General features: G+C 39.8%; 1 protein-coding gene across 3 annotated transcripts in view; it reads right to left on the bottom strand.

The window, feature by feature from the left end:
- Positions 1-1,986: 1,986 nt before the first annotated feature.
- The window catches only part of ano1a (anoctamin 1, calcium activated chloride channel a), a 94,691-nt gene continuing 84,559 nt past the window's right edge, over positions 1,987-12,118 (bottom strand). For all 3 annotated transcript variants that reach the window (XM_015016123.1, XM_015016121.1, XM_015016122.1), the window contains 5 exons: positions 10,128-10,280; positions 8,658-8,710; positions 8,297-8,472; positions 6,005-6,110; positions 1,987-2,831 (listed from right to left, as the gene is read on the bottom strand). In XM_015016123.1, the coding sequence (XP_014871609.1) occupies positions 2,607-2,831; positions 6,005-6,110; positions 8,297-8,472; positions 8,658-8,710; positions 10,128-10,280 (713 nt within the window). In that variant the 3' untranslated portion in view covers positions 1,987-2,606. The remainder of the gene's footprint in view (positions 2,832-6,004; positions 6,111-8,296; positions 8,473-8,657; positions 8,711-10,127; positions 10,281-12,118) is intronic.

The raw sequence follows: 12,118 nt of genomic DNA, 5'->3' as shown, positions 1-12,118 counted from the left end.
TTAGATTGGTCTGACTGTCCACTTCCACTCTTCAATGCAATTTCCAGTTACTCCCACATTTTGCTTTAGCAGATAGAAAAACACAAAACTGTTCAGTCTTTGAGAAAGGACAGGTAAAAAGATGCAGAGTATAGTGAAATCAAAAAATAAGGCAAGATAATTATGAAAAAGCCCTGCTTCATCAGGTTTCACTGGTATACAGCAGCATATTGGATGGGCAGACAAATTAATCTGGTAACTATTTCAATCCCAGCGGGTAGATTATAAGGCAGAGTTAGTTCTGGTGATCCTTGCTTTGCGTTCAGACTGAAGGCCATCGGAAAGCGGCTAAGAAGAGTTGAAACAGCACAATATTTTTATGGTACAATCAACTTTTTGGTTATGTATAATATTGGTTTACTATACACACAAGTTTAATATCATCACATAGCCAAATATAATTTTAACACCATTTCAGATACATTAAAAATTTTAAGCTTCAAAACACTCAGATGTTTTTCAGTTGAAATTCCAGTTTTCTGCAGTTAAAGATGGATTCTATTTTATGGCTGTTGCACTCCCTGTTGATTATGAAAACTTTATGCTACAAAAGTCTTTAAGGTGAACAAATGGAAAATCAGTTGTAACAATTTTAAATCTAAAACAAAAGTTAATAGTGTTTTTCTTTCCCACCCCCAATATCCAGTTATTCCATAATTTTATTTTCAATCAATGTCTTTTAATGTTGAAGGTAATAAATTAACCATAAAACAGCCATCTCATGTGAGTGTGTTTAGTCTTTGGAGAAGCTTGTTTTTGTTTTGCTTTTATTGATTTCTACAAAGTCTGAATCTTAAATAGAGAAAACTCTTGACTAACTTACGATATTATTTCTTCTGTCTGAAAATATACAACCAAAGTTAGCAACTTTAAAGGTCCTAAAGTCATTTGTTTTGTGCTCTTCGAGTAAAACAATCACAAACAAGCAGAATATTAATGATGCATCATACGGTTTCTCACTGTCTGCTAAAATGTTTATGATAAATGTTAACACTAATTATAAACTGGCTGCTCTCTACAGACTAAAGTTAATCAGGCATTAAAACTATTCACAACTACCTCAGTATTGATAGTTCCCTTTCTCCTGGTACATAAAATCTACAGCTACACTTGAAGCCCAACAGCACAGACATGTTACTGTAACACAGGGTTCCCAAACTTTTTCTCCTGGGCCCCCCCACTGGTTTCCAAACTATTTCTGGCGCCCCCCTATGGCTTACAAATAGCTGTCTGGTTGAACGATGTGTGTGAGCGAAGGGGGTGGGGGATGGATTCTTAGAGACTCCCTGTTACACTCTGCCCCGGCTCCAGATGAACAAGGGGGGGAATCAACTCTTTGGGGGGCAAAATGAATCGTAGCTGAACATAGACAACAACACCAGTAGCCTACAAGCTACTTGTTAACAAGCTTAAGGTGCTGTATTGATATTAGCTAGCTAGTCATCTTTTAGCTAACTTTACCTGCATCCAACAGCATGACTCAACAGTCTGTTAGTTTGGGGGAAAAACTGTGAAAAGTTCTTTGCGTTTTGCTGGTTTACTTCTATGATTCTAACACACTCCTGCGTAGCTCTGCACAGCAGCAGCAGGTCTCCTTCACTGCTGCACAGGTGTAAACCCAGCGTGAGCGTAGTAGGGCTCATGTTGCGTTTAAAGGCTGCTGGGAAAAACAGGTTACGACATGTTGACAACGGATTAAACAGTTTTAACTGCTGATTAAAGTGACAGAGGACACAAATATGGGAAGTGCGGAAGCCCCTATTGTATCAAATTGACAGAGGAATAACAGAGAGTTGGCCATTCTAAGGTAAAAACCCAGCGCATACAGTGTTCTTTTTTTTTGTTTTCTTTTCATCCAGACGGCTTCCCGCGCCCCCCCTGCAATGGCATGGCACCCCCCCCGCCCCCCAGGGGATGCGCCCCACAGTTTGGGAATCTCTGCTGTGCTGTAACATATGAGTGATTATTGAAAGAAAAGATGCCAAAAGCCATTTCATACCAGCTTCTAATTCTGAAATCAATGTACATGTGCCTATCCATGCTGCATATTTTAAAAAGTAAGTCAATAAATACCTGTGTTTGTACATATGTGTGCAACAAAGAAGTTGGACACATAACAGTATATCTCCTTTGGAACCAGTCCCCAGAAATAAGATAAGGAAAAAGCTGATAATCGTTTGGATGGAGTTTCAGATTGTCTTCAAAATTAAAGGAGTTGGTCCCATGGCAGGGGTGGCACGGCTTCCTCAGAGTAAACCTGAACTTGGTCCCGCAGCGACCCTTAATGGCTTCTTCCTCTTAAACTTATTCATTAGATGTAATCATCTAATGAATAAGTTTGGCAGATTTGTGCATCGGCGACAGGACACCATTTGCAGAGTTCGTGGTCAGTGACTGAGGATGTGATATGAATAACACCTAAAATGGAAAATTATTGGAAACAATCCAGGGACAGAATTCTGACAGGAACACATCAGGGATATTTTAAAATTCCCAATCAATGGAAATGGAGCAGAAGCCTTGCTGATGATAAAAAGGAAGCCATGCGTTAAGGACTTGGTGAAACGTTACCAGCCAGCTCTAGCATGGAAAGTGGGGCGTGAATGGGGGCTGGCACTACCCGACGAGGGGCTGGTGTAGCCGTCATGGTTGTGGTTGTCTCGCCTTCTCCCCTCTTCTTTCATAAAATGGTCCAACATGAGGAGCTTCTCCTTGTGGATCTGGAAGCTGATGTCCTTGGGGATGTCCGGGATGAGCCAGTCCACAAAGTCGCTCATGAGCATAACCATGTTCTGCATGAACACAGACACAACACATTTACAACACTAAAGATATTTCAGGCTGTCTTAGAGAGACCCAATATTAAAGTTGCCACAGACTACATGCAGAACAAAAAAAGTCAATGTTAAAGTTCTGAAATGAACATTTTAGCAAATATGTTCTAAGTCACTATGATGCCCTTAGTGAAGTCCACTTGTTTGGATAGTGAGATGAGACCTTTAATGATTCTCCAGGAGCTGTCGAGTTTTTTCTGAAGAGTTAGACTGGCTGACCTGATGACCCTCTGATGGGCTTTTCTCTGAGACTGTTGCAGACACACCAAAGTTTTTATATTAATGTTTAATGATTTTCTCAGCTCCCCTCACCACCCTCTCTACATGTTGCCAGTCAGAGGTGTTACATGCTCCAAACTGTATCCCCAGAAATTTAATGTTCTTGATCTGCTCCACTGCAGCATCATTGATAAGGAGGGGTGTGCAACTTGGTTGATTTTTCCTGAAATCAACAACAGTTTGTTTTGTTTTATTGATATTCAGGATTAGATGGTTTGCATCACATCAGCCCCCAGATGGATCACCTACTCTCTGTAGGCCAGTTCGTTGTTGTCCCTGAGACCCACCACTGTTGTATTGTCTGCATACTTAATGATATGGTTCCTAATAGGTCATCTGGGTGAAGAGCAGTGGGATCCCTGGAGGAACCAGTGCTGAGGGAGATTTTTCCCAACCCTCAAAACTGGGGTCTGTCTGTGAGGAAAGCCAGTAGCCAGTTACATACGGGGGTGTTGAGCCCAAGGGGAACTGGTTTGCTCACCAGGTGCTGGGGAATGATTCTTGACTTCAGCTCATCATTCAACACAAACAGCATTTGCACATGAGTATTCTTCTCCTCCAGGTGTTTCAGGCTGAGGTGCCGTGTGGTGTAAACAGCATCCTCTGTGCAGCGGTTGGAGCGGCAGGCAAACTGGAGCGGATCAAAAGAGGAGGGACGTTTTGAAATGATGTGATCCTTCAAAAGCTTCTCAAACCACTTCATCATGATGGGAGTGAGAGCAACAGGGCGATAGTCATTCAGTGATGAAATTGTGGGATTTCTGGGCACTGGAATGATGATTGCCATCTTGAAGCAGGATGGAACGACAGCACAGCTTCACAAGATGCCAGCGAGGACGTGAGCCAGGTGGTCAGCACAGTTCTTGAGAACCAGACCTTGTATGTTATCAGGGTCTGCTGCTTTATGCATGTTGAGTCTTCTCAAGGTCCTCTGAACATCAACTGTCTCCAATCTGAGTATGTGTTCACCTGGTTGAGGAGTGGATTTTCTCACAGCAGTGTCATTGAGGGCTTCAAAACGGCCAAAGTGCATCCAGAAAGTCTGTACCGTCCTCGCAAGACAAAGGAGCAGCCTTGTAGTCTGTGATTGTCCTGATGCCTTGCCACATGTGCCTGGTGTTTGCTGATTCATTGAAAAATTGCTGAATTTTCTGAGCATAGGCACGTTTTGCAACTCTGATGGCACGGTTTAGGTCGACTCTGGCTGACCTGAGCATCTCTCTGTCCCCAAATTTAAAAGCAGAGTTTTGTGCCTTCAGCATCTTACGCACCTCCTTTGTCATCCAGGGTTTCTGATTTGCCCTTGTGGTGATGACCTTGGTCACAGAGACATCCTCCATGCACTTCAGGATGTACGCAGACACTGATTTGGCATACTCCTCAACATTAGTGTGATTGTTTGCGGTTGCAGCTTCCCTTAACACATCCCAATCTGTGCATTCAAAACAGTCCTGTAGTGGTGACACGGATCCTGCAGGCCAGACTCTCACCTGCTTCTCAAGGGGTTTTCCTCTGATGAGCAGCGGCTTATATGCAGGAATTAACATTACAGAAAGATGGTCTGATGAGCCAAGGTGGAGGAAGGGTACTGCCTTAATATTTGTGAAGGCTCTATCCAGTGTATTTGAGCCTTGTAAAAGGCGGCCCTTTTGTTGCTGAATTTACAGTGGAGATGAAAGTCGAGGCAGAGTCAGGTGGAAACAGCAATGGTTTATTCTTCCAGAACACAGAACAATACCACAGGTGAAACTGCATCCTTAAATAGTCCCAGCTGTGAAGAACGGTCTGCATTTTATGGTCAAAAACTCAATGTCTCGGGAGCCATGAGATGAGACCACCTTGGCATTAATGCACCAGCTGTTATTAGTGTAGCCTCTGGTTTTACCACTGAGAGCGCTGCTCCTATCCAAACGGAATGTTGTCATTCCCACAATGTTGACGGCATCATCAGAAATAAAGGAGTTTAGCCATGTCTCAGTTAGAATTATGGCATAGCAGTTACTTATCTCACGATTTGATGTCATATCCAGCTTTAAATAGTCCAGTTTGTTCTCCAGAGACTGAACGTTAGCGAGCAAGATAGATGGAAGCAGCGTTCTCCAAGGATTACACTTAGTCCTCCCCAGGGTCTGAGCTTATGCTTCCTTTCATAGCGCGTCTGTAGTGGTGGCATTCACTGCTTCATTGGCCACTGGGACTGGCTGGCATAACAGTCCTAAGCTGTCCAGAGTTTCCAGAATTTCAGTGTCCACTGTCTGTAGTATGCAGGATATATATAGTTTTAAGATAAACTGATGATCATATATTACCCTGCCATTATTATGCCAGAGGTTTTCTGTTGTATTAGTTGATATAAATGTCTTTTCATGCCTTATAAGTTCAATGTTTTCAGGAGCCGTTGCAGGCACAGCCAAACAGGGTGCCGTCATGGCAACAAGAATAGTGAGAATATACTTAAGAAATGTAAAAAAAAAAAAAAAAAGTCCAATTTGCCAAAAAAAAGATTTGACTTTTATCATTTAGCTGGGTTTCTTTTCACTGTAAGATTTTTCCTCTAAAAAGCATCTCAGTCTGGAATCTGGGTGGATTCTGCACCATCATGTTCAGCTCACTCTGCTCATTTTAACAGATGAGGAAATCTGCAGTGTTCTGGTGACTCCTATAGTCTACAGCCTGAGAAGGCTTTCCTAACACATTCAACTCAATCACTCTGTGTTCTTTGGAAGCTATAAACACCTTGTGATTGACTGGTTTGATTTTCTTACATTAAATATGAATGACACTACTGAGCATAGTGGCTTTTTGAAAGCCTACTGCATATGCACTGATGGCATTATTCATGTGTTCCAAACCTGGAAGACGATAACGAAGGCGAGGCGGACGGCCAGAATGGCCCAGAACTCCTTGGACAGTTCATACGGTGTGTTGGACCAGGGAGGCTCTCTGTAATCCTTATACCTACACAAGCAAACACACACAATGAGTTACTGAAGGTTTCATGCCCTGCTTAAAGGCTTTGGAATCTCTTCATTATTGTCACCATAGTAAAACTTTCCTTGCAGGAAGATGAAAAACATAAAGCAGAAACAATCACTCTACAACAACGTAAAGAAAACTTCAGGGAAAATGATCAATACAAATATTGGTTAAAAATGATCAGAAAATAACAAGCACATTTTGAATTTATCTGAATAATAATCTTAGCAATGGAAGACTTTCCATCTGTTGACAGGTTCTGAATCTCATTCCTTAAACTCCTAGTAGTGGCTGTTTATCAGTTTCATTGTAAAGCCACTATATTGTTCAACAAGCTTCAGTTTCTTTTGTTGACCTTCATTAGCTTAGCACTTAGCCAAGGGCATAAATTCCACCTCAATATTGGGGAAGACCATAAACAGGAAAATTTCTTAGGACCAGTTTTGGGGGGGTCGGCAAAGTTACAGTGAAATGTAACGTGAAATGATGTTTAAAAAGTTTTTAAACCACATTCAAGCTGCAGGACCAAAAATGACTAGTAGTGCATATAAAAAACTATTGAGAAATAAAACTAAAATTCAAATGTTGTTTAGATACGATTTTTTTACAGTGTCACTGATCTAATCTCTGCTACACGTTTACTGCATGTTTATGTCTGTTAAGGCTAAGATGGAACAGCACTGAAAGCAGCTCTTAAACCATTCAGACTACGACCACAACAGAGACACAATCAAAACTGTCAGATGACTGAATACCCCGCGATAATAACTCAGAAATAGCCCAAATAGTTTGGATGGATTTATATATTTCCTACTTACGGAAAATTTCTGTTTATATCATAGACTTTGAAAGTTTCTATACTAAAGAGAAAAATATAAAATGTCAGATATTTCACAACGAGATATTAACATACATGGAAAAACCTTACATAATCTTGTATTAAAGCAGAAAGTACGGAGGCCACCATAAGGCTTACAATATTCAATTATGCCACATGAACTGATCAGTAGATTATTTCGAGGAAAAGGAAAACCTTTTAGGAGGGGACGCAAAACCTTTTGCGAGGGAACGCAAAAGTATTCCGAGGGAACGCAAAAGTATTCCTAGGGAACGCAAAAGTATTCCTAGGGAACGCAAAAGTTTGTATGGAAGCCCATTTCTGCCATGAAAGAAAAATTAGAAGACCAGCAGTCATAAATTAGTCATAATTATGAGATTTAAAGTCATAATTTTGACTTTCAAAGTCATAATTATGAGACTGGACTTTGAAAGTTTTTGAAAGTCCTAATGGACTTCCATATTTTTGAGCTTAAAAAAAGGGCTTCCATAAATCTCATAAGACAGCGTGTCTACTGAAAAAAATGACAAAATTGGCTGTTTTGGAAAGTCGAAATTATGACTGAATCTCATAATTATGACTTTGAAAGTCGAAATTATAACTCTGAATCTCATAATTATGACTTTGAATCTCATAACTATGACTTTGAAAGTCAAAATTATGACTTCTTGTTGATCTTCTATTTTTTTCTTTCATGGCGGAAATGGGCTTCCATAGGGTTTTGCGAGGTAACGCAAAAGAAAAAAATTCCCCATGTCCCCTGGATGGCTCCGTACCACAATATGCTCTTGTGCATCTCTTAGTGAATTAAAGACGTACTTACAAAATCCACACAAAGTCTGACGAACGACGAACTTTACTTTTCTTTGAGCAGATATTACAAAGGATTCTTTAATCTTGCACAGCATTCCACATGTAACGGTCAAAAAACTGTGTAGAGCTCAATTAAACACGCCACATTAAATTTTCTTTCGGCACTAACGTGACACAGCACTTTTAATATATTTTCAATTACGTCCATTAGGTGGCGCTTTTCTACAAAAAACATACTAAAATGGAATCTTACGTTAAGAAAATATCTAAATAGGCAAACGGCATACCCAATAATATACAATGTTACAAACTGACATTTTTGGCTCTTACACTCCTAATGAAGTGAGTGACTAGGGAACAGGGAATGTTTCTGTTAGATCAGGTCATTTACTCCCAGTAATCCTGTCAGCCAGGTTTTTATAACACTGAACACCCTCCACAGGTTCCCCTTTAAAAAGAACTAGAGATGGGGAACTGGACTTCTGTCTAAAATAAGATTGATAGTGTGAGACCTTACCTGCAGACCTTTACATTGAAGTTAGGGGGATTTGGTTCTGTACCATTCTGAAAGTCACTGACGTTGAAATATGACAACGTGTGGTTGACAAAGCCATGCATAGTCCCATCAGGACTGTATGTGTACTGGTAGACGAGCCGAGGGACAAAGTCAGATGTGAAGGCGATGACGAAAGCCTGGGAAAGAGAAACGCTCTGTAGCTACTTTGCTGTTTCAATGAGCAGCCTCCATTAATACCGCAAAGAGTTTGATGACAAGATTCATTTTTATGAGAACTATCATATGCATCGCAGGAAAGCTTTATATAAATTAAATCCAACGTGCAGCATAAACTTCACTGATAAAGAGAAGTAAGACTTACATTAACAATGACGGCCACCTTGCTGAGGCCCCTCAGCAGGTTGTACCAGATACCTGGAGAAAGTAAGAACAGTCATTCAGCTGCAAACAGCACACGTAGAAAACTCACAACTAGACAGTGGAAGTACCCTCTGTATCAGAGTGGAGAATGAACATGATGCTAGAAAGCTGGGGAACTAAGGATCCTATTTCAACTATTTTATCATTTTTAATAACCCTTCAGAAAATTTGTATTACTCCTAGAATTCCACATAATTCAAAATAAGTAAAACTTTCTTTATTTCCCTCAACCAGAAATTAAGTATCCTCATAATTCATATCATCCATATGATCCTGGATCATCATGATGGAATGAAGGAGTTGGTCTGAACTTTCTCCTTCTCTCTCTCTCTAGTCCTGCTCTGCTTCTATGAAGTCTAAATTTTATCTCCTCTGGGAACCTTTGTGTGCCCTCCTAAAAGGTTTTCCTTTTCCTCACAATAATCTACTGATCAGTTCATGTGGCATAATTGAATACTGTAAGCCTTACAGTGGCCGCCGTACTTTCTGTTTAATACAAGATTTGGGGTCAAAGTTCAGGTTTTATTTAAGCTTTTCAGAAGCCAATCAGCTGCTTGCAATTAGAAAAAGAGTAATCCTGAAACTATCTGCATAGCCTCCAGGATCAGACGTAACTACCATCCCACATAGCAATGCCTCAAAAATAAAAAAACTATGAACAAAAGCCTAGAAATAGAACCAATTTCCATGTTGGGGAAAAAAATACATTTAGGGATATTTTTACTATGCTGTAATTTTTACTTTTAGTTGAGTAATTTAATTATGAGTATCACTGCTATTATGCGACTAAAACTCCTGGTTGGGTATCTGACAATACAGACTGACTTTACTCAGGTTTTCGTCAGCTATCAGATGAACTAATCGTCAGGATGAATAGTGAAAGCTTCATGGCATTACAAAGTCAGTCAATTTCATAAATGGATATGCACATCAATATTTCAGTCAAATTTCTAGATATGAAGATATCTAATGTTTTGTCATTGCAGATACGCAGCAGAGGTCCCCTGACGGACATCAGAGGAAGTTTCTGTCAGTATTGTCCTTTACTTTCCTGACTGTTAAAATGCTTTCTGCACTCAATGGTCCACAAACATAAATTATGACATCCAGAAGATGGACATTTGGACTGTTTCAGTTAATTGTCTGCCCTCCAGAAATCAAAGTTACATAAGATGTGTCAGCGTTAATTGTGTGTGTGTGTGTTTTTATCTACAAAAAATTTTTGAACCCTGGGCAGCTCACTCTGAATCTGTCCAATCTGCTTAAATAAACATGCATATAAGACCAGATATGTTTTTGATGGATTGTATTTAATATTACAGTCAAACTACATACTCAATATGAACCCCTGTTACCACTGATTGGATTACATCAGCTGGCCTTATAGCCAGCTGATGTTTCAGAAACATACCAATGTCCTTGACTTTGGCTGCAATGGGCCTCCGCAGCTCCAAAACAAACTTCTTGGCATCCAAGCGGATTTCAATGATGTTATTCAGAAGAGCAAAGAGCGGCGCCAGAGGGAAGGAGGCCACAAAGAGCGTCACCATGCCAAACTGGATAACTGAGGAGACAAATGATGGGTGAAATGTCCAAAATGTCATTTTCAGAGATTACTCCAACACTGCAGACAGGAAGTGGAAGAGACGGGTATTGCGGGCCACAGGCCTGTCAGCAGCAATCTGGGTAACATGCAAACTATAGAAAAAGGACACAAATGTCATCATGTCTGAAATCATTAGATAAAGTAAACCTGAAGGTTCTGTTTGACAGATTCAGTTCACTGAAAAAACAGAAAAAGTGAATATTTGGTAACACTTTATTTGAAGGGGGTTGAATAAGACTGACATGACACCGTCATAAAAACCTGTCATGAACATGAATAAGCCTTTATGAATATTTATGACTGTTGTCATAAAGCGTCATTCGGTAAATGACAACACTTTTAATACAAAGTTGACATTATTCAAAATGTCTTTGTTATGACAACTTGACATTAACCAAGAAATCATTACTGATATAAATTTGCTATAAAAGAATTACTGATTGCACTTTAAAAATTAGGTATCTTTATGTTATTAAAGGTAAAGTTTAATCAGTAATGATTTCTTGGTTAATGCCAAGTTGTCATAAAGACATTTTGAATAATATCAACTTTGTATTAAAAGTGTCATAATTTACCGAATGACGCTTTATGACAGTCATAAATATTCATGAAGGCTTATTCATGTTCATGACATGTGTTATGTCATGTTTATGAAAGTGTCATGTCAGTCTTATTCAACCCCCTCCAAATAAAGTGTTACTGAATATTCACATCTATAAACAAGGAGGATATTTTTAGAATGAAGAAAAGGATTACAACTTCAGACATCCTGGGGATTATTTCATCTTAATCCTGCTCAATCTGAACAACACTGGATAGAAAAAGAAGCAGCCAAAAAGCTCCACTTTAATCTCACATTAATTTCCCATCTAGAAAATGCAATAACCTGGAAAAAGTCTCGATAATGTGACTATGAGGCTGATTCAGTGTAAAACAGCGAATGGTGTCGAGTCATGTTGTGGTTTTGTTTTAAGGTAGTGGAAGTCTGAACACATGTTCTATGTTCCTATATACTGCAAAGTTTTCCTGGATGGATTATTCAGGGCTGACAGAAACACTTAAAAAAGAAGAGGCTCCAGCATTGAAACAATGACATAACTGAGTCTCACTCCAGCTCTGAGAGTCTGATGTAAAGAGATGGATCCAAGGTTGGCTGTACCGTCTCTTTAAGGTGATTCAGTCTTGATCTCAACGTTTTGAACCGGTGGGTTGTCAGAAACATTTAGCTAAATGTTGATCATGGAAAGTGTCTTCACAGCAGAATTGGTCCAGTACCCCACAGAAACATTTGCCTGCAGAAGACCTTCTTCACAAAAATGTTGATCCTCTAGCATCCTGTAGACTTAACTCCTTCTAGCTGCTGACTGAAAGGTATTATGTTAAACTTTCTTATTTTAAATATGAAACACGAATGATCAGTAAGTCTGGACTCATTGAACAACTTCCAAGTGGAAACTATATTAATGCTGTAGAACAGGGGTCCCCAAACTTGAGGGCCACATAATTTTTCCCTTCTCTGGTGGGGGGCCGGAGTCAGTCTGTAACAGAAAAAGTGTGACGATTGCAGGAGTGCCTAAATGTAAAAATGTCTTGTTTTCCAGAAAGCACAATAAAATAACCCTCTCTGGGTTCTTCACAGAATAAATCCAGGAAGGATTGTAGTCCGTATTTTCCAAACTATGAACTGCAGCGGCCTATAAGCCACAACCCCAAAGTTTTTTTTTGTTTTTTTTTTTTATTAAAAACCCAGTAAACATACACATAAACCGCAGATATCTCTGCCGCCCCAGGTTTTC

The sequence above is a fragment of the Poecilia latipinna genome, unplaced genomic scaffold (assembly GCF_001443285.1).
Source record: "Poecilia latipinna isolate Pla-1442-1.1 unplaced genomic scaffold, P_latipinna-1.0 Scaffold1982, whole genome shotgun sequence".
Lineage (NCBI taxonomy): Eukaryota > Metazoa > Chordata > Actinopteri > Cyprinodontiformes > Poeciliidae > Poecilia > Poecilia latipinna.
The sequence above is the reverse complement of the archived record's forward strand: the minus strand, read 5'-3'. Positions and strand labels throughout refer to the sequence as shown.